General features: G+C 35.8%; 2 protein-coding genes across 2 annotated transcripts in view; one reads left to right on the top strand and one right to left on the bottom strand.

Annotated features, from left to right (window-relative positions):
- Positions 1-25,338, top strand: part of ogdhl (oxoglutarate dehydrogenase L) — a 47,310-nt gene extending 21,972 nt beyond the window's left edge. The window contains exons 14-23 of the mRNA XM_056471594.1: positions 1,384-1,512; positions 5,168-5,318; positions 14,243-14,370; positions 14,666-14,844; positions 17,583-17,654; positions 19,567-19,692; positions 20,231-20,303; positions 21,505-21,668; positions 21,749-21,900; positions 24,335-25,338. Of these exons, the coding sequence (XP_056327569.1) occupies positions 1,384-1,512; positions 5,168-5,318; positions 14,243-14,370; positions 14,666-14,844; positions 17,583-17,654; positions 19,567-19,692; positions 20,231-20,303; positions 21,505-21,668; positions 21,749-21,900; positions 24,335-24,458 (1,298 nt within the window). The 3' untranslated portion in view covers positions 24,459-25,338. The remainder of the gene's footprint in view (positions 1-1,383; positions 1,513-5,167; positions 5,319-14,242; positions 14,371-14,665; positions 14,845-17,582; positions 17,655-19,566; positions 19,693-20,230; positions 20,304-21,504; positions 21,669-21,748; positions 21,901-24,334) is intronic.
- A 1,291-nt stretch (positions 25,339-26,629) lies between these two features.
- c13h10orf53 (chromosome 13 C10orf53 homolog) lies at positions 26,630-27,222 on the bottom strand. The gene is made up of 3 exons (XM_056470241.1): positions 27,078-27,222; positions 26,848-26,967; positions 26,630-26,767 (listed from the first exon to the last, which is right to left on the bottom strand). Exons 1-3 carry the CDS (start codon positions 27,169-27,171, stop codon positions 26,703-26,705), a joined length of 279 nt encoding a protein of 92 aa, XP_056326216.1. The 5' UTR covers positions 27,172-27,222; the 3' UTR covers positions 26,630-26,702.
- Between the last annotated feature and the right edge of the window lie 159 nt (positions 27,223-27,381).

Genomic DNA, 27,381 nt, shown 5'->3' with positions numbered 1-27,381 from the left:
ATAGTTATGAATGATTCAGCATTTATTAATCATTATTCATTAATCATAATTCATTCATAAATCATTAATTTAACATTTACTAATGCATTATTAACATTCAAATGCATGCTTGTTAACATGTTAATGCACTGTGAGTTAACCTGAACTAATATTAACCACTTTATTTTCGTTAACTAACGTTAACAAACATGAACAAACACTGTAATAAATGTATTGTTCATGTTAGTAAATGCATTAACCAAATGCACAACCAAAAAAAAAGTAAAATGCATGCCAGACCAGTAGTTGGCAGTATAACTTTAACAAATAAAATGTTTTCCATTTTAGTTGAAAACACACGTGTCATGTAAACACACCTAAAATTTTGTTTTATTTTCAAAACTTTTAATTTACGTTTTAATTTACAGATATTTATTTATGTACAGCTTCAGCTTAATGGATTTTTACAGCTTGGCATAACATATTTCAATGTATTTTTATTTTATAAATGACAATATGATAAGTTTTTCATTTTTTTGTAAATGCTGTAAAACAAACAGTTCTTGAACATCAGAAATACACTTTTTAAAAAAAAAGAATGGTCCGAAAAGAGAAAATATCCAGTGAGCAGCAGTTCTGTGGGTGTAAATGCCCTGTTGGTGCCAGAGGTCAGAGGAGAATGGCCAGAGTGGTTCCAGCTGATATAAAGGCCCCAGTAACTCAAATAACCACTTGTTACAACCAAGGTATGCAGAAGAGCATCTCTGAATACACAACACGCTGAACCTTGAGGCAGATGGGCTACAGCAACAGAAGACCACACTGGGTGCCACTCCTGTCAGCTAAGAACAGAAAACTGAGGCTACAATTTCGCGCAAGCTCACCAAAATTGGACAATAGAAGATTGGAAATTGTTGCCATAAAGCATGAATCATCTCAGACTGGTTTCTTGAATATAGCAATGAGTTCACTATACTCAAATGGACCCCACAGTCACCAGATCTCAATCCAATAGAGCACCTTTGGGATGTGGTGGAACAGGAGATTTGCGTCAAGGATGTGCAGCCGACAAATCTGCAGCAACTGCGTGATGCCATCATGTCAATATGGACCAAAATCTCTGAGGAATATTTCCATTACCTTGTTGAATCTATGCCACAAGGAATTAAGGCAGTTCTGAAGGCAAAAGGGGGTCCAACCCGGTACTAGTAAGCTGTACCTAATAAAGTGGCCAGTGAGTGTATGTTAGTTTGCAAATGTCTTATCTTATTTCAATGTCACATATACATTTTTAAATCATTGTAAGTCAAATGCCTCATTGTTCCTTTGCTTAACCCCCTATTGGACCCCAGCTCAGTGGTTGAGAGTTACAGATGCTGACATGTTCTCTCTTGTGTGTTTAAGACTTCTTCAAACCAGATGGAGAGCCAAAAAGCATGAGCTGCCCTTCCACTGGACTGAGCGAGGAGGTGCTCAAGCACATTGGGGAAGTAGCAAGTTCAGTCCCTCTAAAGGACTTTGCCATTCACAGTGGTGAGTTCAGGGATTTTGACAGGAAAGCAATTCATTCAGAGGTCGGGGTGTAAAATTTAAAATCCTAATTATATAAATATGTATTAATTTAGGGTAGTAACTCAGTAGGTTGTAAATGTAAACCAGGGAAGAGCATAATTTTACCCTTAAAACAAGTATGTGGATAGGTACCAGTGCTTTTCTATTTCCAAAAAGATACTATAAAACATAAAAGTAGACAGAACTTTCAGGTTATATTTCAATAAGCTATAAACTTGACATATACATTTGGCTTGATGCATAAAACAGCTGTAACTGAATTTGTATTTGAAAAATACACATTTAATATATTTTGTATAGTCAGTAATGTCTAGAAAATAAACCGGTGTTGAAAGGCAGATTTTTCTCTTTTGCTTTAACTATCACTTTAATTATTGTTGCCGAGTCCCAGAGGCCGTTCCCAGCAGTCAGTTCATCAGCTAAATTATATCTTATGTACTGTTAAGCTTTAACCACTGGGGACAAAACACTGGAAACTGACATCAAAGCATCAGAGGATGATGGTGGTAATGGTGTGGAACATCAGCAAAGCTCTGACAGACGATTCCTGCCCTTCTGATATAGGAATGTCTCATTGCTCCAAACGGGGCCATAATTTCTTTCACTGAGCCGCGGACGCAGGGGAGCCATAGTGGATTGATGGAGTTGCACTATGGGACCATTACACTTAAAGAGCCGACTCCAATCTGGCAGCCTTAAATTCTGCTAAATCACCCTAACCACCATAGTCCTCCAGCTAAACTCGCTTTATTGCCTGCCTCTAAGCACAACTGCCTTAGAGCATCAAACCAAAACGACAGGCAAACATATTTCCTTTAAACAGACTGCAACTTTATTCCAGTGGGATATTGTTTATGATAAAACAGGATATTCTGATTGGTTTGTTTGTTTTTAATGAGCATGCGCTGTGGAAGGCATGTGAACACACTTTTAAAGCCTGGATTTGTGATAATTGATACCAGAACTTACATGTACTGTGAAATGCATTTTGATGTTACAGTTAATCTGGTTTTATGTTGACAGAATGTACAAGTGAATTACTGTACATTGATGGGTTTTCTTGCCGTTAATTTGATCATATTAATTATGATGGTGGCTTGAGAAAGCCAACATACTGTTGTGCTACATAAATTTCTTCTTCTTCTTCTTCGTCTGACACTAATTTCTATATACATCTCCTCCTAGACTGTTCATACTACAACCACCAAACTAACTGCAAACCTCCAAACTGGTCTGACTCGGGTTGCTATATCTTTTCTATCTGATCCGTCTTACGGTTTTCCAAAAACTGACCCCAAAAATTTGAAAAAGTCCCATTGACTTAACATTGGACCAAACTTATAACTTTGTGCTAGACTAGCTGTGTCTCATTTCAGAGGCTGCATCCTCAAAAGGATGCATTCGAAGTGCGCTGCATCATCGCGGCGTGATGAAGGCTGTCTCATTTAAAAAAAAATTGAAGGCTCCTTCAAACGCAGCCTCCATTTGCGTCCTTCGTTTCCCAGATAATGAAGGACACAACCGGTGGTTCCTTCGCGTCCCAAGATTTATTGCGCGCTGATAACGGCAGGATGCTTTTAAAAGAAAACTCCGGTTTAAATGTATGAATTAAGTTTATTTTACTTGAATATCTAAACACAAGTTAAAAAACAAAAAAGTATGACATATCTTAGTGATTTTATCGACAGTTTCCATTTTTATGTGTACATGCCTGGTGGTGAGATCTGTCCTCTGTAGATGAGATCATCTCATTTCAAAATGCTCGGTTCAGCCTGTGTGGACTTCGAAGGATTCACCTTTGAAGTCTGCATCCTTCAGAGGATGCAGCCTCTTAAATGAGACAGAGCTTGTGTTGTATAGACTTAAGGTTGGGCTCATTTAACTCAGACTACCAATCTGCCAATCACTGATAACCTTTAAACTTTGTAGCCACATCTTAGCAACCACTTACGGCACACTAGCAACTGTCCCATAGACTTCCATTGTAAAAAAAACTGCCATTGACTTTACATTGGATATACTAACAACAAACCAATTCATGCTAACAATAAACCAATCATACAAGAAACAAACTAATCCATACTAAAACATACTAACAAACATACTAACCATACTAGCAACATGCTAAATCATACTATAAACATACTAGCAACATGCTAATTCATACTAAATTAATGCTAGAAACATGCTGGCATAATGCTAATTCATACCAGAAACGTGCTAATTTACTGTCTAGAAACCACTCAGAACATCTTAGCAGCTGCCTAGCAACACCTTAGAAACCACTTAGCAACCCCCTAGCAACACCTTAGCAACCGCCTAGCAACACCTTAACAACCACCTAGCAACACCCTAACAACTGCCTAACAACACCTTAGCAACCACATAGTAACACCTTAGCAACCGCCTAGCAACCACTCAGAACACTTTAGCAACCTTTAGCTACAGCTTAGCAACTGCCTAGCAACACCTTAGTAACCGCCTAGCAACCACTCAGAACACCCTAGCAACCACCTTGCAACACCTTACAACTGCCTAGCAACACCTTAGAAACAACCTAGTAATACCTTAGTAACCACCTAGAACACCCTAGGAACCACCTAGAACACCTTAGCAACCATCTAGCAACACCTTAGCAACCATCTAGAACACCCTAGCAACCAATCAGAACACCTTAGCAACCAACTAACACTGCCTTATCAACCGCCAACAACGCCTTAGCAACCACCTAGAACACCCTAGCAACCACCTAGCAATGCCTTAGTAACCACTCAGAACACCCTAGCAATGGCTTAGCAAGAAACATGCCAATGCATACTAGAAACATGCTAACATACATGTACTCATCTATCCCAATTGTTTCAAACTTATTAAAAACTACTTCAATTATTTTAACTACTTCAAACTTTTAGATGAGGCTTTCTCAAGCCACCGTAAAGTTTGTCTATGAACTTTACTTTTCTAGTTTGAAATAATATTTCATTAAATATTTTTGGATTTTATTGGATTTTTTAAGATGCTCAACATGTTTTTATTTATGGATAAGTATTTCAGTGTTTAATATGAATCACCATTATAAATAGCTTTAGGTGTCTTTAATAGTCTTAACACTGTAAACGTTATAGTTTTTATTATTTTTATTTGTTATATGTAATCTTTTTATTTTAGTTTTAGTTATGTTTTAATTATATAACGAATATAAGAACTGAATAGTTATTTTTATCTTATTTTTTCTTTTCTTTTTCAAACTGTATTTTAAAGTTAGAAATGTTGAATAGTATTAGTTTTAATTATCTAACACTGGAGTGTGCAAAAAATGCAACAAGCCAAATTATGTTGGCTTGACAAAGTTTAACTTTTGAATTTTTTAAATCTCACTCATTTATTCATTCACTCCATCCATAAAATGTTTTTCTTTTCTGACTAACAAATATATCAGGAACTTAATAAATAATTATGCAATCTATTATCTAAATCTATCAAAGATGGATTTTGTAAGCCAACATCAAGTTGGATCAAGTTTACTTTAGAAAATTGTGATTTATTTTCAATGATTGACTCAACATAAGGCACAAGTATGTTAATATGTGTACATTCTGTATCTGGGTTATTTCAGGATTATCACGTATCCTTCGAGGCCGAGCGGATATGATTGCAAAGCGCATGGCGGACTGGGCCCTGGCAGAGTACATGGCATTTGGCTCTTTGTTGAAAGACGGCATTCACGTGAGACTCAGTGGACAAGATGTAGAAAGAGGAACATTTAGGTAAGACAGTCATTACATTTCAATAGAAACCACTTTCAAAACTCTTTATATATATTTTTTTTTTTTCTCGTTTTTGATATATAGAGTAAAAAGTAAAGAAGTTCAGCACATGCCATTAAAGGGATAGTTCTCTTAAAATTTTAAATTACCTCATCATTTTTCACCCTTCACTTGTTCAAAACCTTTTTTCTTCTTCTGTTGAACACAAGAGAAACAAACAATACTTGCTGTATGAATATTTTATTATATAAGACGTCTCGGTCCCATGACCTTCATTAGACATACTGTATACACATAAAAACCCCACATTTAAAAATACTATTCAGTGAACATCATCAATGCAAGCAAATCACAGTGTGTAATACAAAAAAGTAATTATGTACCCTTCAAAACTGTCTATCAAAATGAAGGAGGAAGACAGAAGAAAATAGTAATCATAATAATAATATCCAAGTAATCGCATAATACTCACATTTTTGATAACCTTGTAAAGTCACTATCCAAGTATCATTGAAGCAATACCTCTGTTAAACATAAAATAACATACTTTGTAAAATGCTGGGGCATTATTGATTTCCATAGTATTTTTGTTTTTCTATGATGGAAGTTGTTGGATTCCAGCAAATAGCATTCTTCAAAATATCTTCTTTTGTGTAATGTAACAGAAGAAAGAAACCCATAAAAGTTTAAAACCACTTGAGGGAAAGTCAATAAGGAGGTAATTTTCATTTTTGGACAAACTATCACTTTAAAGGTGCCGTATGTACGTTTTTGACTCTTCCAAAGCATAAAAATAGCATAATATGTTTGCAGATATTTAAGAAACATGCCAAGTGAACATTCTTGTTTATCTGAAAAACAATGCTGGAGTCAGACATTCTTTTTTTCAAAATTATATTTCATAATATATTTTTATATTTTAGCCAATTATATTTCAGCAACCCATGTTGCCTTGTTGAAAAACAACATATTTCATTCATTCATTCAGAATGGCTCTTAAAGCATGTGCCCGTGACCGAAATGCGACCTCCGGTGCACAGTAGCAGACTCCAAAATGAGACACAGATTCAGTTCTCATAAGGTTATTAATTGGCAAATAATATAAATATTATGAACGTAAACATTAGGTGAACAGATTACATTGCAACCCCATGTCCTAACAACACGCTACGTAACGAGATTTACAGTGATAAGCAATTTGGCTGTTTGCACCAGACGAAACACGACAGAAACTTAAATACAGCCAGAAGCACAAAATATGCCCTCACCTACGAAATGGTAAGATTTATAGCCTAATTAATACCTATTAAACCTCTTTAACATTATTAAATGTACATGCTGAATCACTGATATGTGTTGGTTTTGAGTCAATTCTAAAATTCAGTTTCAAACTATTCATTTTATTTTCAAGATCAGAGGTAAGATCTGCTGCTGACTTCAGTAGTATGGCAATACATATCAGGCATTCAAACTCACATTGTTAGCATTTAACAATGAATAAAGCTCATGAGGTGTACCTGAGGCGATCATTGTCAGTTTTTTGTTGTTCAGCTGCAAGAAATAGAAGCCGTTCCTAATATATCAATTCAAAGCATTGGTTAGAACAAAAACTCCTTTTAATATGGAAAATATTTCTTCTATCGCGTGCCGTTGCTATTATATAGAACACAATTTAAACCAGCATTTAGGCTCGATAGTCAGATTGCTCCTGTTGGTCCTCAATCTGGCAACCAGCGCTTGCGTTTGTTTTGATCCAGGAGTGCAATACCTAATTCAACCACTGGGTGTCAATCTTACATATTGCACCTTTAATGGATTAGTTCACTGTCAAAACAAAAAAGTCCTGATTCATTTTAACTGCAACTGGACTGAAGCAGTTTCAATTTACTAGAATTTCCTCAATGGTAAAGTGCTATATAAATAAAGATTAATTTAATTTATTTGAATTGTATTGCAAATGCTTTCATCCCAGAGCTATTGTCAGATAAGCTTTTTGTGGGTAAAAAGCACATTTAATAAATAAAATAGACCAATCATTTCGCTAGATAAGATCCTTATCGCTTGAAGCTCAGTTAGTGAACTAATCCTTGAAGGTGGAGCCTCAGTTGTTTTTCATGAATCGGTGTGCTTCACAATCATCAGCTGACTCGATTTTAGCAACTAAAAATAGGCAAGTAAATATTCTCTACCTTATGGCTCCATTAAAACTCAGATGTCAGCTCATTGACAAATGACGTCAGCTTGTCGCACACAGACGGACTCCTCTGGGAGTGGCGAAGAGACACCCACATGGTGCCGTCACGGTACTGCTTCTGCAGGAAACCCGGTTTATGTCACCCAACAGCAGTATAGAGACACGTACTCCCACGTCTGTTCATTTTTATCCTCTGCGGGTATTTTTGGCAACCAGGTTCACTTGAAAACAGTCCACACTTCAATGAAACTCTGAGGCATTCATCGCAACACAAATAGCATTATTTACTGATCCACTTTACAGTTTTTGACTCTACGTTTTCTCTCAATGGGCTCCACCAGACAGTTTTATGCTTTGCTTAGAGCGTAATGAAGGTAAAATGTGAGTGAAAGACGTCAGCAAAGTGGCTTGTGTGTGTTATGAGCCTTTTTATCAAAGTAAATTGTCTGCTGGTGCATATACTCCCCATTTTTTTTCCTCGTGCAAAGGCTGAGGAAGTGAACATATTGGTGTGCTTCAGTCTGCTGGTTCTGCTTGTTACTCAGGGAGTGTAAGCTGAGAAAATATTACATGCTACTCCTTCTATGCTAATGTGGGACTACTGAGACATTCCAAGCACGGGATGGGTCCTCCTGGCATGGCTGAGTTCCTCACAGCTCCAATACACATCTCAGCCATTTGTTTACAGTAACCATGTGCTTTTCACCATACACAATTCATCTGCTTGTGATCTTCCTTCATATAACTTTGTCATGTTTGGTGCCAGTTGACAGTTCATGACTTCAGCACTGTAATGATGAAATCAACAGAGACAATAGCTATGTTTACACCCAAGTAGTCAAAGTGAACAAAATCGTCACTTCCTGATTATCTGGCGCCAAATATTAACAGAAAAACGGAATTTGTTGTGATAGGAGAAGCTGCGTGAATCTTTTCTTCATTTAATAAATAACGCCTCAGATGGCAATCCAGACACGCAGTGAACGCACGGTGGCGTTTGAAGGCATGAGATGTGGAACACAGATGCTTTTGATTCTGGAGATCATTAATAATATGATAACGCTAATACTGAAATGGTTACGGCATTTTAGAATGACCAAAACAACATTTCAGATGTTTTACAATGTGCTCAGCTTGCTGGTTTATCCATTCACACACTTTTCTATCACCACATGATCACTTATAATAAAATCACATGACCTTTTTAATGCGCATACTGGAATTTGTTCAGTATAAGTGTTTCCATCGTAGTTTATGTGAATCTTTTCATATCAAATAAAAAGTTTATCCCACTCAGTCATGCGCATATGTTTTATATGCGCATTTTCAAAATGTATGCACATCTTGCCATTTCCATCAATCATTTTTTTATGTGCATATTCAAAATGCGCATTAAAATAGGTGCATGGAAATGTAGCTATTGATATATTTCAATATACAATCTATTAACTATTGTTTAGTCATGGCCTGAGGCGAATACTGTATGTTAATATACTTCTCTCCCACATTATCTCCTCAACTTTGCTTTCGTGTTTAGCTGGCTTTGGGGGTTGGTATTTCACGCAAGTTTGACAATGCTTTGTTCAGGGTATAAGAAGTAAATGTTGATCAGGGAGAATGGCTTTTACTCTGCTTCTCCCGCACACCGGTGCGTAACCTCATCTGCTAACAAAGGCAGTTTCACTGACTTTGTTACACAGTAGTGCAAATGTTACAGCTAACCTTCTCTATACAGTACATTTTATTGTTTCATTCTACTATCTGTAAATTTAAACATGTAACTTAACAAACAACTTTGCCTGCTTTAAGGCTTTAACATTATTTCTCTTTATCAATGATGATAACTTTAATGGAGTCAGATGAATTGTAATGGAGTCAAATAAATATTTTTTTAAAGTCCCCATGAAGCTGTGACCATTTTTTTGTGTGTGTGTGTGTGATGCAGTTCCTAGAGATACAGAATAATAAATGACAAAACAGTGGGCGTGGCTTGTTTTTTCTACTGCGAGCTGATTGGATGTAGTCAAGTAGACATTTTATTCAGAAAGATGGGGAAAAATGGGGAGAGTTCTTACAACCCAACAGAGTCCTTCTCCTCACCATTTCTGTTTGTTGTCAAAACTGACAGTTGAAGCGGGGTGGTTAAATATGTTAGCCTGGCCCATTTCCTAGGATATACTTAATCTGACAATTTAACTGAAAAAAAAAAAACCCAGAAAGTCCATTTTCAGATTTCAGTTGAAGATTAGAAAGGCAAACAATTGTTTTTATTCTTAATGACATGCACAGATGAATTGTTCACCACAAAACTAGCAATGCAAGCTAACAAAATCATATGGTTAGTTTAGATTTCTTGGGGACTTTAAACACACCATCCTTTAACTGCTTTCTGTTTTCGATTATTGGTTCAGAATAGCAATGTAAGGTTCAAGTCTTACAGTTTGGTGACCCTGACGTGATAAAATGTTGGCGAGTTTTAATCGCGTGATACTTTTTGTATCAACATTTACTTTGCTTATCTTGGAAATGGATTATTTTACTTTTGGACACACAATGGCCATTCTGATGGATCAGAGCTCTTCTGAGTGGATTAAAGCTGAACTTTTTTCCACAGAGTGGGTATGTCTGTTTCCATTGCTTCATGGCATGGTAGGGAAAGTCTCCATTTGCATGAATTGTATGAAACAGGAATTAGAAGTATCAGAATAATCCAAGTGATCATCTCACTGTGAAATCCTAGTAAATGTCCTCCAACATGGAGTGGAATATTTATAATGATTTTGACCTGTTTACATTGTGGACTGAAAATGTTGAACCTGTACTTTACAAACTCGCTAGAAAAGGCCTTAATTTGGATGCTTCTAGTGAGGAAATTTCCATATGGTGGAAAACAGTGGGCATTAAACAAAAGAAATGCAAACATAAAGAAATCGTTGAGGCTGTAAATTAACTGAATGCCCCTAGCCTACGCAATAGCTTAACAAAGGTATTTGCAAATTTAAAGGATAAAACTTAACAACTGCTCACAGCAGATTCTGAAGCACAAAAGTCACAGGAAGAGCTCCAATCACAGCTAGACAAACTACTACATGATCAATTACACTTGGCTAAAAGATGTGAACAATACATGGACATTATTGAAGATTTGAAAACCAAATTTCTTAGGCAAAAACGAATGTCTGGCAGGCGTCACGGTGGCGCAGTGGGTAGCACAGTCGACCCCAGCAAGAAGGTTGCTGGTTTGAGCCTTGGCTGGGTCAGTTTGCATGTTCTCCCCATGTGCTTTGGTTCCCCCACAAGTATGTATGTGTGTGATTGAATGTCTATGGGTGTTTCCCAGTGAGGGGTTGCAACTGGAAGGGTATCCACTGCGTAAAACATGTGCTGGATAAGTTGGTGGTTCATTCCACTGTGGCGCGACCCCAGATTAATAAAGGGACTAAGCCAAAAAGAAAGTGCCTGCCTGTGGATTGCTTTCTGACTATTTCAGATTCTGAATTCTTCTATTTATATTTAGTCTGTTTTTAGACTAAATTAAGGCATAGTGGCTATTTTAGCTAATCAGTGTGATATTTGAATTTACCACAATTAAATTCAAATGCAGATTTCTGCTTTGTAGAGGTACATAGAGTTTTTCTTTAAAGTTTCTTTTGTCTTTTTTGCGACCAGATCACCCTATTCTGCCCATCTTTATTTTTCATACACAAATGTCCTGAAACAGACTGCCATTTATACTATTTAAAAGATTTCCTATTGTTTTTAAATCCCTTTTTTCTTTACAAATGGTAGATTAAAACAATGGACAGAATCGGTTTTTGATTTAAACTTTTAGGATCTAATTTATGACTCTCCACTGAGTTCCAGAATAAAATTTAGATGATGTTATTCCAATGTAAGTTTCACATCTTGCTGCCTAGCAGACAATGAGATCTTCAGAGCAAGAGATGGCATTCATCTAGGCTGCTGCTATCATGTCCCTGATAATCAATGTGTTTTTCTTTTTTTTTTTTTTGATTTATTTTTACCATTTTTGGCTTTATTTGACAGGACAGTAAGTTGACAGGAAGTGAAGTGGGAGAGAGATCGAAAAGTGTGAGAACGAGGCAATTGAGACATTTCAAATGATATCAAACATGATGGAAAAAGTCACTTTATTGATATAGAACATTAATATTTTGAGATGACCATTCTGTGTGAGTTGGATTAAGAGGAGGCTGAGTCAACTGAAGGGAGTACTTCAAATGTAAATGAAGATAAGGAGAGAAGTGAGCTTTCCTGCATTCCCACTCGGTGGGGTGTAGAGGTAAATGTCTCTTTGTTTATATACCCGGTTTGTATTGTCCAGATGTGGATGCATAAAAGTATCTGAGATTTCTGAAATCTTACAGGAAGTTAATGGCTATGAGTAATTGATTCAGTCTACTGTCTTTGGGAATGCACTGAGAGCTGTGCTCTCCTCCCTTGATTGATGAAAGCAACACGCAGCTGACGCACTGAGAAAACTGTTTACTCCCCTGATTCTTTGTGTTTCCAGAGCAAACCCGCAGGGACAGGATACTTTAGCTTAAAGAGCCACTTTTGATTTACATTTGGGATTAAATGAGCTCGGCAGACAGACTCCAATTAGCCTGAACACATTCCTTGTTGTTACATTCTCCATTTCACAACATTATCTAAGACAGAAGATCTTATTTCTCAAATGCCAATTGTTAGGGTAATGCTGTATTTAAAGGCTATTGTAATTCGTTTTGTAGTTGTAAGTTGGGATGGCCTGCACTGGGCATCATTACTGTGATATTTAAAGGACTTTAAAGATTGTCTAATCGCACTGGGTTTGATGTCTGGTTTGAACATCGCATCAGAGTGAGCCAGCACAACGTATCACATCTCCTGTCTGCGATCCACTGCCGTCCATGATCTTTCACACTGATAGGACATAAAGAGTTGGAGGGCCACTGTTCAACATTTTGGGTCTGACATGAGAGTGGAGGAAAACATTCCTTAAAATTATATATAGTTGAAGTCTAAATTATTAGTCCCCCTTTGATTTTTGATTTTTTTTCTTCTTTTTTTTCCCCCAAATGATGTTTAACAGAGCAAGGAATTTTTCACAGTATTTCCTATAGTATTTTTTCGTCTGGAGAAAGTCTAATTTGTTTTATTTCAACCAGGTTTAAAAAAAAATTTAAACCCTTTTAAGGTCAATATTATTAACCCCCTTAAGCAATATATTTCTTTTCGATTGACTAACAAAACAACATTGTTTTACAATGTCTTGCTTAATTACTCTATCTTGCCTAGTTAACTTAATTAACCTAGTCACGCCTTTAAATTGCACTTTTAAGTAAGTAAAGTAAGTAAGTAAGTAAAGTTTATTTTTAAAACGCATTTAAATTCAGTTTGGCACTGAACAAAACCATAGCACTCATTTTAAAACCTTAAAATAACAATAAAAGTAATAATACGAATAATAGTATGACAGCAACAATGCACAATAAAGATTAAAAGCCTGGAAAGCCAATAGAATAAAAATGTGTCTTAAGTCTGGACTTAAAAAAGAAGCACTTGTAATGTCCGGTGGCAGCTGGTTCCACAAACGTGGAGCAACGACTACAAAGGCTCTATCTCCTTTCAGTTTAATTCATGACCAAGGAATTTGCAGTAAAATTTAATTTGACGAACTAAGGAACCAAGGAGTTGACTGTAGGTTAATAAGTTCAGATACTGTATATAAGAAGGTGCTTGCCCATTCAGTGCTTTAAAAACAATAAGTAAATAAGTAAAGAGTTTTAAAGACCTAAAAAGCTGAATACTAGTGTCTTGAAAAATAACTAGTAAAATATTATGTGCTGTCATCATGGGAAACATAAATTAAATCAGTTATTAGAAATATATATATACACTAGGGCTGTGCAAAACTCGATATGCTATAGCATGCTAAATAATGCGATTTTCAATATACAATACAGTATTTTAGAAAATGGTCAAATCAACATTTGTTTCATGTTACTTCCAGAAAAAGAAAGCTTCACTACAACTTCTAAAAGTAAACAAAATGTTTTACTGTTTACCGCATAATACATTACATTTTACAATGTAAACAAACATAAAATGTGTAAATAAAATAAACATCACCAACATGTTGCCGTACTGAAGTTTTATCAACTTAAATACATTAAAACAACCAGTAGAAAAACACTTGAAAGAGTATAGTCTCCTTGCTGTCTTACAGCTTACTTAATTAACATGGCTTGATCGTTTTGTCATACAGTATTTCAGCATCTATACTGAAATTGTTACAGACCTTTTTATGTCCAGAAAATCTGCTTTGTTTCAGAGATGAGCATTGACATGTAACTGCATTGTCTTATGTGTTAAAAAGTCTTACACAGCGAGTGCTATTAGCTTGTGCACAACAATACATTGGTATTAAATCACTCATTAAAGCACTCATCGGTTGCAAGAGGATATTTTCAAATGTTTCGGAAAAAAAGATTTATTTAAGATTAATTTAATCAAAGATTAATTTAATCAAAAACATTTTAGACAATATATATATTTTTAAAGTATTGTATTGTTTTAAAAAACTATTTTAATTATAAGTTATTCCAGGTTTAAGAGTGACATGATTTTTTGAAATTACCGTGTTCTAATTCACTGATTCCAGTGATTTGGTTTAGGAACATTTATTATAAATAATTTGTAAATTTGTTAAGTTTTTTTTTTCCAGTCATCGTCACCATGTCCTGCATGATCAGGAAGTTGATAAGCGCTTCTGCGTCCCCATGAACCACTTGTGGCAGAACCAGGCTCTCTACACAGTGTGCAACAGCTCATTGTCCGAGTATGGGGTTTTAGGTAAGAAGCATCTGTGCTCAATTTCATTTGATATCAATCCAGAATACACAAACACACACACACACACACACATATAATTTTGGGCTTGACTGTATATTTTCATTATATACAGTTTAGGTCAAAATTTTTTTCTTTTTTAAATATTTCCAAAATTATTTTTAACGGAGCAAATAAATTTCCACATTTTTCAATTTTTCCAATAATATTTTTTTCTTGTTGAAAAAGTCTTAATTATAACCTAATATATAAATCGAAACTGGGCATTATTTTATCCTTACATGTAAATGTTGATTAGGTTTTGAACTTGGTTTTGCCATGGCGAATCCTAATGCCCTGGTGTGCTGGGAGGCTCAGTTTGGTGACTTTCACAACACAGCTCAGTGCATCATAGACCAGTTCATCTCTGCAGGACAGGCCAAGTGGGTCCGACACAATGGCATTGTTTTACTCTTGCCCCATGGGATGGAGGGAATGGTGAGTCTGCTGATGGCATGTCTAAAATATATTTATATTTTTAAAGAGGCTATACAGTATGTTAAAACCCTTAGAAACCCCATACCAGTTAGTGGAATACAAACACAACTTACCAGTGACTGAACATTATTCAATGCCTTAATTACTCATGGCAAAGTAAATACATTCTTTTTTACCAATGTGTGAACAGCTTGTAACAAAAAAACAAAACAAATCTAACTAAGAAAGAAGACTTTTGGAGTAATTCAAACTATAGTCTCACATAGTCTGACACAGTCTATATATACTTAAAAGTGCAGTAGGTGATCTGCCAAAATGCTAACCGGTTAGCATAATATCTTTGAAACACAGTCCCACCCCTGCCGTCCAAAGCCACACCTCCTGAAATTGCTAACGCACACACCTTAAAAATGACAGCAGACTACCCACTAGATCATGTCATTCATCAGTTAGAAATCTTTACATTATTTTATAATACTGAAATTTCACAACGAAAACTGTATTATATCTAGCACGTCTTCAGTTATGTACTTAGCAAGTAAGGTCTGGTCTCACTCTCTCACACTTTGTACTAAATCGACTACTGTATGCTTAGTGATTGGCTGGCAGTGTGCAAGAATTACACTTAGCCATACTTACATACTATTTCAGACAGAATATTCAGAGTAACATGGTAAACAATATAGGGAACGCGTCACAGGTCTTGTCATTGTTTAAAAATGAACCAACGTGAATAAAAAGCCAACTTCACCTCAGTAAAGCAGGCTAGGCAGAATAGCGCTATTTACTTCTCTTTTGTTATTAAACTAAATAAAAATTGACATTATCGATGCTGTAAAATGTCCCTTATGAACCTGAAAATAGTTTCATCAATCTTTCACCGTAAGATTTCAGTGGCTGAACAACACTTTTTATGCATATAACCCATTCATAATATAACACAATCTACATCAGCTGTGCGGAACTAAACTTGTTTTAAAACCTAACATTACCTGTCTAAAAGAAATACTTCAGCCATTGTATCATCCTTCCTCCAGCGTACAAAAGTAACTCCAATATTGATTCAGGTTTTTAAAAAGTTTATATTCACCATTTGATTGCATCCGTCAATGCCGGATCTGCATGACCAGAGATGCACAGATGTACAAATCTACATTTGTTGACAGACAGTTTGGGCAACTTATCGGAATACCGACAATATTTAATTGAATGAACATTTTTTAGTTTTATGCCTTACCCAGAATATAAAAATACATATAAATACATTAAGATCATTTATTGGAATGTGAAGAGACTTTCAACTAGCACAACAAAAAAATGTTTCTGAAGACAATCACCTACTGCACCTTTAAATAAAATAAAAATTTGTTAAGTAAACAAATAAAGTAAAAAAGTTAAAAATAAAAATAAAAAAGGTGGGAAATACGTACAGATTGCTAGTATATCAACATAGTCCATGCTTCTGAGACTAACGTTGCATAATTTGATTATAAATTACCACTGATGAGAATACAGCAGTTAAGAAAGTATCTGATCTTTACAATGGATTTGTTTTTGCAAGCTCTGCAATTCACCAGAATTATGTTGACAGATGAGGTGTTTAAAATTGCAATTTTTTTGTTTGAAGTATATAGACTGTATCAGGGTCTGTATCACGAGTGAGGGAAGGATGGAACGTGAGATTGACAGGCGGATTGGTGCAGCGGCAGCAGTAGTGCGGTTGATGTACCGGTCTGTTGTGGTGAAGAAGAAGCTGAGCCAAAAGGCAAAGCTCTTAAATTACCGGTCAATCTACATTCCTACTCTCACCTATGCTCATGAGCTTTGGGTCATGACCGAAAGGACAAGATCTCGGATACACGCAGCCAAAATGAGTTTCCTCCGCAGGGTGGCAGGGCGCACCCTTATAGATGGGGTGAGGAGTTCTGTCATCCGGGAGGAGCTCGAAGTAGAGCCGCTGCTCCTCTACATCGAGAGAAGCCAGCTGAGGTGGCTCGGGCACCTTTCTCGGATGCCTCCTGAACGTTCCAGGCATGTACCACCGGGAGGAGAACTCGGGGAAGACCCAGGACACACTGGAGGGACTATGTCTCTCGGCTGGCCTGGGAACGCATCGGGATCCCCCCGGAGGAGCTGGAGGAAGTGTCTGGGGAGAGGGAAGTTTGGGCAGCTCTTCTAAGACTGCTGCCTCCGCGACCTGGCCCCGGAAAAGCGGTTGAAAATGAATGAATGTTTGCAGGGAAATATGAATTTAGTTTTTTATGTAAATAATTAATCCAGCATGTTACTTTGTAATTGTTAAGTTTACCATCGAATTCTAAATGATAATCATTTCTCCTGCATTCCCCCCCAGTGTTTGTAAACATACAAGAATCTGTTCCATTTACATACGTAATTTAAAGCACCCAAGACAGCAGCATAAATATCATGCAATATTTAACAGCTTATTTTCTCTGATATGCACCATATCAAACCCAGTGTTATTTTTAGGATCTGTTATGTAGATAACAACAGCCCTACTGATCACTGAATATAATTTCCTTCAGATATAAAACACAGGCTAAAATCCTTTTGGTGCTTTTTACTCAAAGGCAGAATAGCGGTACTAAGATCAATAATGATGACTCAAGTTTGGTCTGAGCCGATAAATGAGGCTATAATTCTTCAGCTCAGTGTGGCGTTTGATAGAGCTCCTCTCATTAGCGCTGGTGTGTGTGTGTGTTTGCACTAATGAGCAGGGCCCGGAGCACTCGTCAGCACGGCCTGAACGCTTCCTGCAGATGAGCAAAGATGACCCCGATCGCTATCCGGTGAGTGGTCCTTCCTGCAATGCCTCATGCTGATGGCCACAGGTAGTTGGAAACGGACACACTTCACTGATTGCCAATTTGTTTGATGCTTAATATAGTTCTTGTTGATACTGCTTTCCTGTTTAGTCCAGCAGTGGCAGGGCATCATGGATAAACACATTCAGGATACAAGGATGGTAGTAATTACAGCTCTGATCAGTATTTAGAAGATGTAATCATTAAACGAGGTATTGACTAAACCAGACAGGAATGGTTTAATGACAGGGTTATTATTGTTAACTAAAAGTAAATCCATAAAATTATGTATACAATGGTGTGAAAGAGTGTTTGTATCCTTACTGGTTTTTTTTTTTGCATGTCTGTCACTCTTCAATGATTCAGATCATCAAACTAAATTAATTATATTAGACAAAGAAAACAAAAGTAAACACATCATGCAGTTTTTAAATGAAGGTTTTTATTAACAAGGTAAAGCTAAATAATTATGATTACCCAGGTCTGTTAATGCCACACCAATTCACAATCGAAAAATCACTTAAATAGAACGAATGATTCAAAGCACACCAGCAAGTCCACTTCTGAATGGCTGGAGAAAAACAAAATGACTTTGAAACAAGACTTTGGAGTGGCTTAGTCAAAGTCCTGATCTGAATCTTATTGGGATGCTGTGGCCTGACCTTAAAAAGGTGGCTTATGGTAGAAAACCCTGTAATGGTGCAGTGGGGAATTACAACAACTCTGCAAAGATAAGAGGACCACACTTTCATTATAGCACTCTAACAGAGTCATTGCAAGTTATCGAAAACACTTGGCTAGGTTTAGGGGGCAAACACTTTTTACACAGGGCTACGTAGTTTTGTATTTTGTTTGCCCTTAATAATAAAAACCTTCAAAACCACGATCTGTTTTTTAATCATTTGTAAAAAATAAATGAATTACATTTATCAATAATTATGTGTTTGGGGGCAACACGGTGGCGCAGTGGGTAGTGCTCTCGCCTCACAGCAAGAAGGTCGCAGGTTCGAACCTTGGCTGAGTCAGTTGGCATTTCTGTGTGGAGTTTGCATGTTCTCCCTGCGTTCGTGTGGGTTTCCTCCGGGTGCTCTGGTTTCCCCCACAAGTCCAAAGACATGCGGTACTGGTGAATTGGGTAGGCTAAATTGTCCGTAGTGTATGTGTGTGAATGAGAATGTATGGGTGTTTCCCAGTGATGGGTTGCAGCTGGATAAGTTGGCGGTTCATTCCGCTGTGGCGACCCTTGATTGATAAAGGGACTAAGCCGAAAAGAAAATTAATGAATAATTGTGTTTAGTAAAGTAAAACATTTTTGTTGTTATTCTGTAAACTACTGATGACATTGGTTCTAATAGAATATTATGTTATTTACACCACAAAGTTTGTTAAAATAACAAAAAGTTGCCATGTTTGCCAAAAAACAAAAATACTCTAAATTACAATATTTATTTTTTTATTTATATAGTGTTTATTTTGAAATGTTATCAGAGCTTTAGGTGTTTCAAAAAAAAAAAAAAAAAACTGGTATGGTAAGGTACGGTTTGCTGAACCAGTAAAAATGGAGATAAATGCATACTGTACTTTACTTTAAAATAGGCCATTATTTCATATAATTATGAAATATAAAGTATGAATTTTTTTTTGGTTTGTTTTTTGCAAATTAATTATGGTTTTGCTACACTATTCGTAGTTTAACCATGGTATTTGTCACATAACTGTAGCTATACAAATGGTAATCAATACACTTAAACGCATGGTTACTACACTTACTACATAAATAAAATCATGCTTAATTTTCATAAGGGACATTGTGTTTTCACTTTGACACATTATATTTTTCTTAACCTGATATTAATGAATCATTTTAATGAGCTGTGTTTTATTTACCACATTTAAGGAATTCACTGGAGACTTTGAGGTCCAGCAGCTCTACGACTGTAATTGGATTGTGGTCAATTGCTCAACACCTGCCAGCTACTTCCATGTGCTTAGAAGGCAAATATTATTACCATTCAGGAAGCCAGTAAGACAAAACTTGTTCCTTTCTGTGTGTTTACAGCAAATCCTTCTCAGTGTATTTTGTGGATTAATTATTCTCTCCAGTTGTGTGAATTTGCATATTTGAAACTGTACACATTGTGAATTGTAGTAGGAATTTAAACTAGAGCTGTAAGATCAACCGCACACAGGTGCTGTGATGGTAGACAGACTTTATAAACTGAAGTCTTTACTTAATAACTTTATGGAAAGTTTGACACATCCCAGTGCTCTTTTGCTTCTGTGCCACTGCATTTGTTTAAAGTGATTCCCTGTTGTGGAGAAATGCAGAGGTTTGTGGAGCATGAGAAAATCTCTTCCTGAGCAAATTAAAATGTGAGCGTCAGGGGATGCTGTTGTTTGTTTTGTATGAAAGTGCTTTTAATTTACTGTTTTGCTTGGTTTCACAGCTGGGTTTTAGCGCTAGTTTGACTAAGACTGAAGTTTTAAACTTCCTAAATGCATCTTTAAATCAAATATACTTAGTCTTTGTTTGACTGAACCTATTTTCTTTTCTTTTTCAGCTGATCATTTTTACACCAAAGTCTTTACTGAGGCTGCCAGAGGCACGCTCCAGTTTTGATGAAATGATCACAGGTATAATATTCTATAATGATATTAATCTTGTCTCCTACTGTACATTGTCAAAGAGTTTCCTACATTGACAAAGACAAAATTTTAAGTCCTTAAGATATTTCTGCTCATTGTCTTATGTTTTTTTTTACAAAGTTCCCACAGGTCATACAATTTTTGGAATATCATGAATTATAGTCTATTTCAAACATTGAAAGTCATGGATGCAATGCCAAAATACTGTCTATAGCTGCTTCCTGCAGTCTGCATAGTTCTCAACACAACAGCTACCTGTTTTTCTGTTCATTATATGTTATGCAAATTCTGCATCTTATTCATTGAACGAATTTTTGAGAATTTGACCTTTGACCTAAAGGGACAGTTCACTTAAAAATTTTAATTGACTTATTTAACACTTCTTATTAACACTATTTACTCACCCACAAGTGGTTTCAAACCTTTTGTTTGTTTCTTCTGTTTAACACAAAATAAGATATTTTGAAGAAAGCTGGAAATCTGTAACCACTGACTTCCATAATGAATAAAGCAAATACTAAGGAAGTAAGGTTACAGGTTCCGGCATTCTTCTTAATTCTTTAAAAAAGAAAACTCGTAAAGGTTTGGAAACAATTAAAGGGTGAGTAAATAATAGCAGAATTAGCATTTTTTGGTGAACTATCCCTCTAGAGTGGGAGCCATGAATTTACCCAAACTTTGACTAGCAATAATAACCTAACTTAATAAAATTAACTTAAATATATAATTATATATTTATAATATTTTGATTAATAATAATAATAATAATAATGTTCATTAACAACATTAGCTTAAAGTAATTAATTTTGAGTTGCAGAGATTATTAAAGTAAATGTATTTGAGGTTTTACTCTTTATTTCATTTTAAAAAATATGTTTTACTCTATTTTTTTTTACTTTTTTTATGTATATTACTTTGTCCAATTTTCCCAAGACTAGAAATACAATTTTAAATTTCTTATAAATTCAAGGTATATGGAAACCAAAGTTCTTGAATATAAAAAGATAAGATATTGAAGGAATAACTTTAAAATAAGAAACATGAAATCGTTTTAAAAACTTTGTGGGTTTTTTTTTCAACCACATTCTGTATCATTTTAGATCACATTATCTCGACCCCCTGATTGAGAACAATTGCTTTAAACTCTTTCCAACTTTGGTGGATATAATTTCTAACTTTCCTTTTGCAGGGACAAAATTTATCAGGGTAATTCCTGATGAAGGTCCTGCATCCAAAAATCCTGAAAAGGTCAAAAGGGTCATCTTCTGCACTGGAAAAGTGTACTATGAGCTGGCCAAAGAAAGAAAACAGCTGAAGTTGGAGGAGAATGTTGCAATAGTCAGACTGGAGCAGGTTGCTATTATAGTTTCTAATTGCACAGGGAAAAAATGAATTTCTTTGTCAGAAACATCAAATACATTTTTTTGTCTTAGATATCACCATTCCCTTTTGACCTCATCAAAGCTGAGGTCGAGAAGTACAGCAACGCTGAACTCATATGGTGTCAGGAGGAGCACAAGAACATGGGTTACTATGATTACATAAGGCCACGTTTCCTCACAGTCCAACCCAAGAATCCAATATGGTAAGTCTCTTTTGGAGATAATGTTTGTGCCACCTAAACAAATGTACAGTAGAGACCAAACATGGAGAACAAATTTTGAGGTCAGTGTTTTATCTTGTTTGAGATTATCCTAACATGAGTAAAAGAGCATATTTCATTAGTTACATACAGTGCATCCAGAAAGTATTCATAGCGCTTCCCTTTTTCCACGTTTTTTTGTTACAGCCTTGTTCTAAAAGGGATTGATTTCATGTATTTCCTCAAAATTCTTCACACAATACCCCATAATGACAATGTAAAAAAAGATTTTTGGAAATTGTTGCAAATTTATTAAAAATAAAAAACCTGAAAATCACATGTATTTAAGTATTCACAGCCTTTGCCGTGAAGCTCTAAATTGAGTTTCATCCTGAATGAAAACCTGCTTCAGAGTGCTCTTGACCTCAGACTGGGGTGATGGTTCATCTTCCAGCAGGACAATTACCCAAAGCACACTGCCAAATATCAATGGAGTTCAGAACAACTCGGTGAATGTTCTTGAGTGGCCCTGCCAGAGCCCAGACCTAAATCTGGAGAGATCAGAAAATAGCTGTACACCTTTGCTTACCATCCAACCTGATAGAGCTTGAGATGTACTGCATAGAGGAATGGGCTAAAATTCCCAAAGACAGGTGAGCCAAGCTTATGGCATCATATTCAAAAATTGTAATTGCTGTCAAAGGTGCATCTACAAAGTATTGAGCAAAGGCTGTGAATACTTAAGTACATTTTTGATTTTTAATAAATTTGCTACTATTTCAAAAAAATCTTTTTTTCACATTGTCATTATGGGGTATTGTGTGTAGAATTTTGTGGAAATAAATTAATTTAATAACCCTTTGGAATAAGGCAGTAACAAAAATAAAATGTCTGATGGGAAACACTGTGCCCTGTTTTAATCTAAGTGCATACAGTACACACAAGCACTCAGGGTGTGTCCACATCTAAAGTAGTTCACCCAAAAAATAAACATTTTGTCATCATTTACTCATCCTTTACTTGTTTCAAACCTTTATGTGTTTTTGTCTTTTGTTAAACACAAGAGAAAATATTTAGCAAAAATAAACCTGCAACCATATAACTTTCATAGTATTTCTTTTTCCTACTATGGAAGTCAATGGTTACATGTTTTCAAGTTTCTTCAAAATATCTTCTTTGGTGTTTAACAGAAACTCATGAAAGTTTGGAACCACTTGAAGGTGAGTAAATTATTACTTTGGGGGAACTGTATTTTTAATGAAGAAAAAATAAGCCAGGTGCATCGTCCAAAAGGATTACTGACTTTTTTTTATTTAACCCACTCCCATTCACACATTACTGTCCAGCTAGTTTGACCTATACTGATATGCTAAAAAGGCAATAATGGGCCAACATTTCTGACCATTATCACCAATGTAGCCTAAAAACAGGGCATCAGTACATTATAAACAGATAGGTTCAAATATTCCTTTCCAGTTGTCAAAGAAATATTTTATTACTTTATTTTAGTTTAAATTGTTTTAAATTCAGAATTGTAATATATACATCAGTGTTAAACCTATGAATGGTGGAAAAACATATTCTGTAATTTTGTATTAAAACCACCTGGGTCTCCACTTTTGCCATGGCCTCTCTTTTCGGTTTTAACCAACGTAACCCAAAAGTTTTTCTAAACTTTTTAACAAAAACTTTCTTTTTTTCTCACTGCTGTTGCAATTTATAGCCAAGAATTATTGGTCATCTGGTTATCCCTATGATTACGCATGGACGAATCATAAAGATGTCAGTACAGGCATACCTGTTTCAGACAAAATCTCTTCAAAGTGATTCATATTCAACTCAAATGAAACAGCAGCGCGCGAACTGTTCGCTCAAATCTCAAAAAAAAAATTGTGCGCTCCGCCAGCCGAAATCATGTTGCGCGCTCCGCAAACACAGCAAAGACATCACATTTGCCCCGTGCACTCAAGCGGAGGGAGGGCCAAGTTGAAGCAATCACTCTGGTCCCTGGGGTTCTGCGATTGGTTGAAGAAATTCCAAATCAAAAACATAAAAAAAACATTACAATTGGTTTAAGATTGGCAAGCAAAATTCGGGACATTGCAACCTGCAGAACCTGGGAAGTTAAAAAAAAAAAGAACTAACGGACACGTCGAGTATAAACCAGGCTTTAAGAGATTATTGTCCTACAGCTGGACTCCTCTAAACTTCAGACTGGCTGTAATATTTCTTCATGCTAAAGTCTTTGCTGTTTGCTAATTTCAGTGGCCAAGAATTTTTGATTTTGAAGCAGCTTATTATTTTGCAAAACATTAAATTCTATCTGAATGGTATAGCCACTACATTTTTTTAATTGAGCAATAACAATTATGTTACGTTTGAAAAACATTTGAAGTGTTTTGTAATATTGAACTCTAATTTTGACACTCATTTTTAGGTATGTTGGCCGGGACCCTGCCGCAGCCCCGGCCACAGGAAACAAGTTCACACATCTGGCTGAGCTCAAGAGGTTCTTGGACACCGCGTTTAACCTCGAGGCTTTCCAGGACAAGAGTTTTTGATGCTACTGTGTCGGTTGTGAAAATCAGCCCTTAAAATATAACAGGTACCACTGCTCTGTTGATTAGACTTCATCAGATTTCCATGTTGCCAATGTACGTGAGATTACAATTACATTGATAAATAGAGCACAAGACAGCAAAGAGAATTGTATGTACTAATTCAGATTTATCTGTTCATTTGCACCAGAAATTCTTTATCTGTCTTTAAGTAATCTGTATTTTTTATTTTTTGTTGTCTTCCATAACTGTCACACTTGGCTTCATCCTGAGACATCAGACAGATGGCATCTAGACAAGTAACGTTATTCTCCGTGGTAGTCCTGATATTCTCTGTAGCTTGCTCAAAATATGCTTCTTTTTAGACTTTAGGGTTTTAGTGGCATTTAAGACTTGTGGGAACGAGGACATTCATAACGTCAACATGTCTGTGACAACTTTGAAATGCTAGTATACACACTGGGAAACAATTAAAAGTAAGCTACAAAGCAATTAATTACACCACCAATCTGATAAGCACAAATATCTGAAGCAATATCTTTCAGTTTAATCTTAATGCCGTCAAACTGCTTTTCTATGGAAGTTTAGCAACGGTATGACCAAATATATTATCAGTCTGTGGTTGGCTGCTTAAACATAGTGAAACCTTGATATTCACACAAGCTGGACTAAATAGCTGTAAAGTGTAGCTTACATGAGTATGTGTGGTAGGTTATTCATGTGACACTTGCAATAGAGAATTTATGTAAAAAAAAATAAGTAGATTTGGTTTTAGTATGTTATAGACACAGGGCATTGCTCATGGGAGAAAAAGATCATAAATATAATTCACTGTGATAGATTGTGATGAACGATAGACGTTTCTCAGCAATAATGCAATAAACTGTGTGTCACTGACAAACGATGGATGTTTGTGTGGGTATATCATTTATCATATACCTGTGCACATATATAAGCAGTCTCTTCACAAACAGTGTTCTGCCTTCATATGTACAAAGGACACCACCATAGTACTCGAAACATGGATGCTTTAAAATGTCATCTAGTTAGTTGGTTCACTACCGTTTTAAACATGGTTGAAATAGTACCTTGCCACTCTTAAAATTTCTACATTATGTAGTATATGCACATTGTTAACAATATCTCACTACTTTCTTCACCCTCCATTTCCAGTGTTCTAAATAAACTGGAATAAAGTATTTTTCTTACTTTAAAAATATAAACTGCATTGGCATATTGTACATAATTCATTTAATAATTGCTCTAATAATATCTTACTACTATAATTTAAAAATACAGTAAGAATAGTGGTAGTTTAAAGGCCACCTGTCATTCAAAATCACTTTTGGAAGCTGTTTGGACAGAAATGTGTAGGGGTAGTGTATACACAGCCATACTAGAGTGGTATAAACACATCAAGTCTTTTTTTCTTTAATTACAGAAGTAAAACCATGATCAAAAACCCAGCAATTTTGAGGCCAACTACACCATGACTTAACAGTCTGGTTATTCCCACCCACTGATATTGATTGACAGTTGCGTATTACCATGTGACAATATTGGCAAAGAGCCTAATTTAATGCTGTTTTTATCTGACATCTGACGCTGGGTATCTTTCCTTTAAAGTGGACATGGCTGAACACTGGGCGGAGAGAACAAGCTCATTTGCATTTAAAGGCAGATAGTGACACTTATTAGTGATTAAGTACTTGGCAAAGGATAAACTAATTTTTTAGAAAGGTTATTGTAATAACTTTTTTCCTCAAAGTTCATATCTTACAAACCAGTCATTTCTCCTCTGAATATTGATTTACACAATCTCAGCATTGTGAATTACAAGCTACAAACCATTGAATCATTGAATCTATTTATCTGAAATAAAATCAAAATCGCAACTTCTTCAACAATAAAATGAATTGTGACTAATTTAACTCAATTGCAAGATATAAACTCAGAATTACAAAGATTGTGTGAGAAATGTGATGTTCAGAATAATATATATATATATATATATATATATATATATATATATATATATATATATATATATATATATATATATATATATATAAATTTTATTATTATAAGAGATATAGGCTAATGTTAAAATTATGTGAGAATGAAACTCATACTTTCAATAATTGCCTTTTATTCTGACAAAAACGGTCCTCCATGGTAACGTTATACAGTGTGTTTAGTATTCGGCAAAGAAAATATGCTAGCTTCAATTTAAATCAGGTTCGTTGTTCAGTACGCGTCCCTCACCGCGTCAATGGCCTCCTGGCACAGCGGATCAAGTCGTCCATCACCCCCTATGAGCAAATGAGTTTGACAGCATCACATCTCTTATCATCCAGAAATGCAGAGGTTTCCAAATGCTGACGCAATTTACCAAATACAAGGTCAGTGATGCTACATGAATACACGCGCTCTCCATTCACAATGAGCTCAACTGTATTCCAGTCATCTGTTTTCTCGAGGACACACCGGTGACCGTCACCTTTGAGGACCGCTGAAGTGAAGGGGAAACGTAAAAATACACATGATTTCTGTCAATGAGTCCAGTTGTTGTGACTAGTAACTTTTTCTGGGAAAATGTAACAAAGCTTTCGACAAGGTTACCTTGTAAGCCGTCCAGGCGAAACGTTCTATGATCGACAATTCCACACGAATCGTATGGACCGTACCTTATTGTTACTATTGAATTAGGTGGCATAATTATAAGTAAATGACTATTACAAATCTCTCCGAAAGTCACAATGCAAGGCTGTTGTCAACGCTGCATTTTTGTTTACACCTCTCTCCATAGTAACGAATGGGAGTTTTGAAACATGTAAACAGGAAGCAGGTAAAACAGTTCACCAGGCAAGTAACGTTAGGCTATATTTTTATATTTAGCAGTACTTAAGTCACATTGTTACTTCAG

This window comes from Danio aesculapii, chromosome 13, assembly GCF_903798145.1.
Source record: "Danio aesculapii chromosome 13, fDanAes4.1, whole genome shotgun sequence".
NCBI classification, from domain to species: Eukaryota; Metazoa; Chordata; class Actinopteri; order Cypriniformes; family Danionidae; genus Danio; species Danio aesculapii.
This window is presented reverse-complemented; position numbering and strand designations above follow the sequence as displayed.

Bases quoted from the DNA above. Each gene is read 5' to 3' on its own strand.
- c13h10orf53 (XM_056470241.1), bottom strand. From the start codon at position 27,171: ATGCCACCTAATTCAATAGTAACAATAAGGTACGGTCCATACGATTCG. The intron at 26,968-27,077 runs GTAACCTTGTCG...CCTTCACTTCAG, and splicing joins TCGCCTGGACGGCTTACAAG to CGGTCCTCAAAGGTGACGGT. The intron at 26,768-26,847 runs GTAAATTGCGTC...ATTTGCTCATAG, and splicing joins CATCACTGACCTTGTATTTG to GGGGTGATGGACGACTTGAT.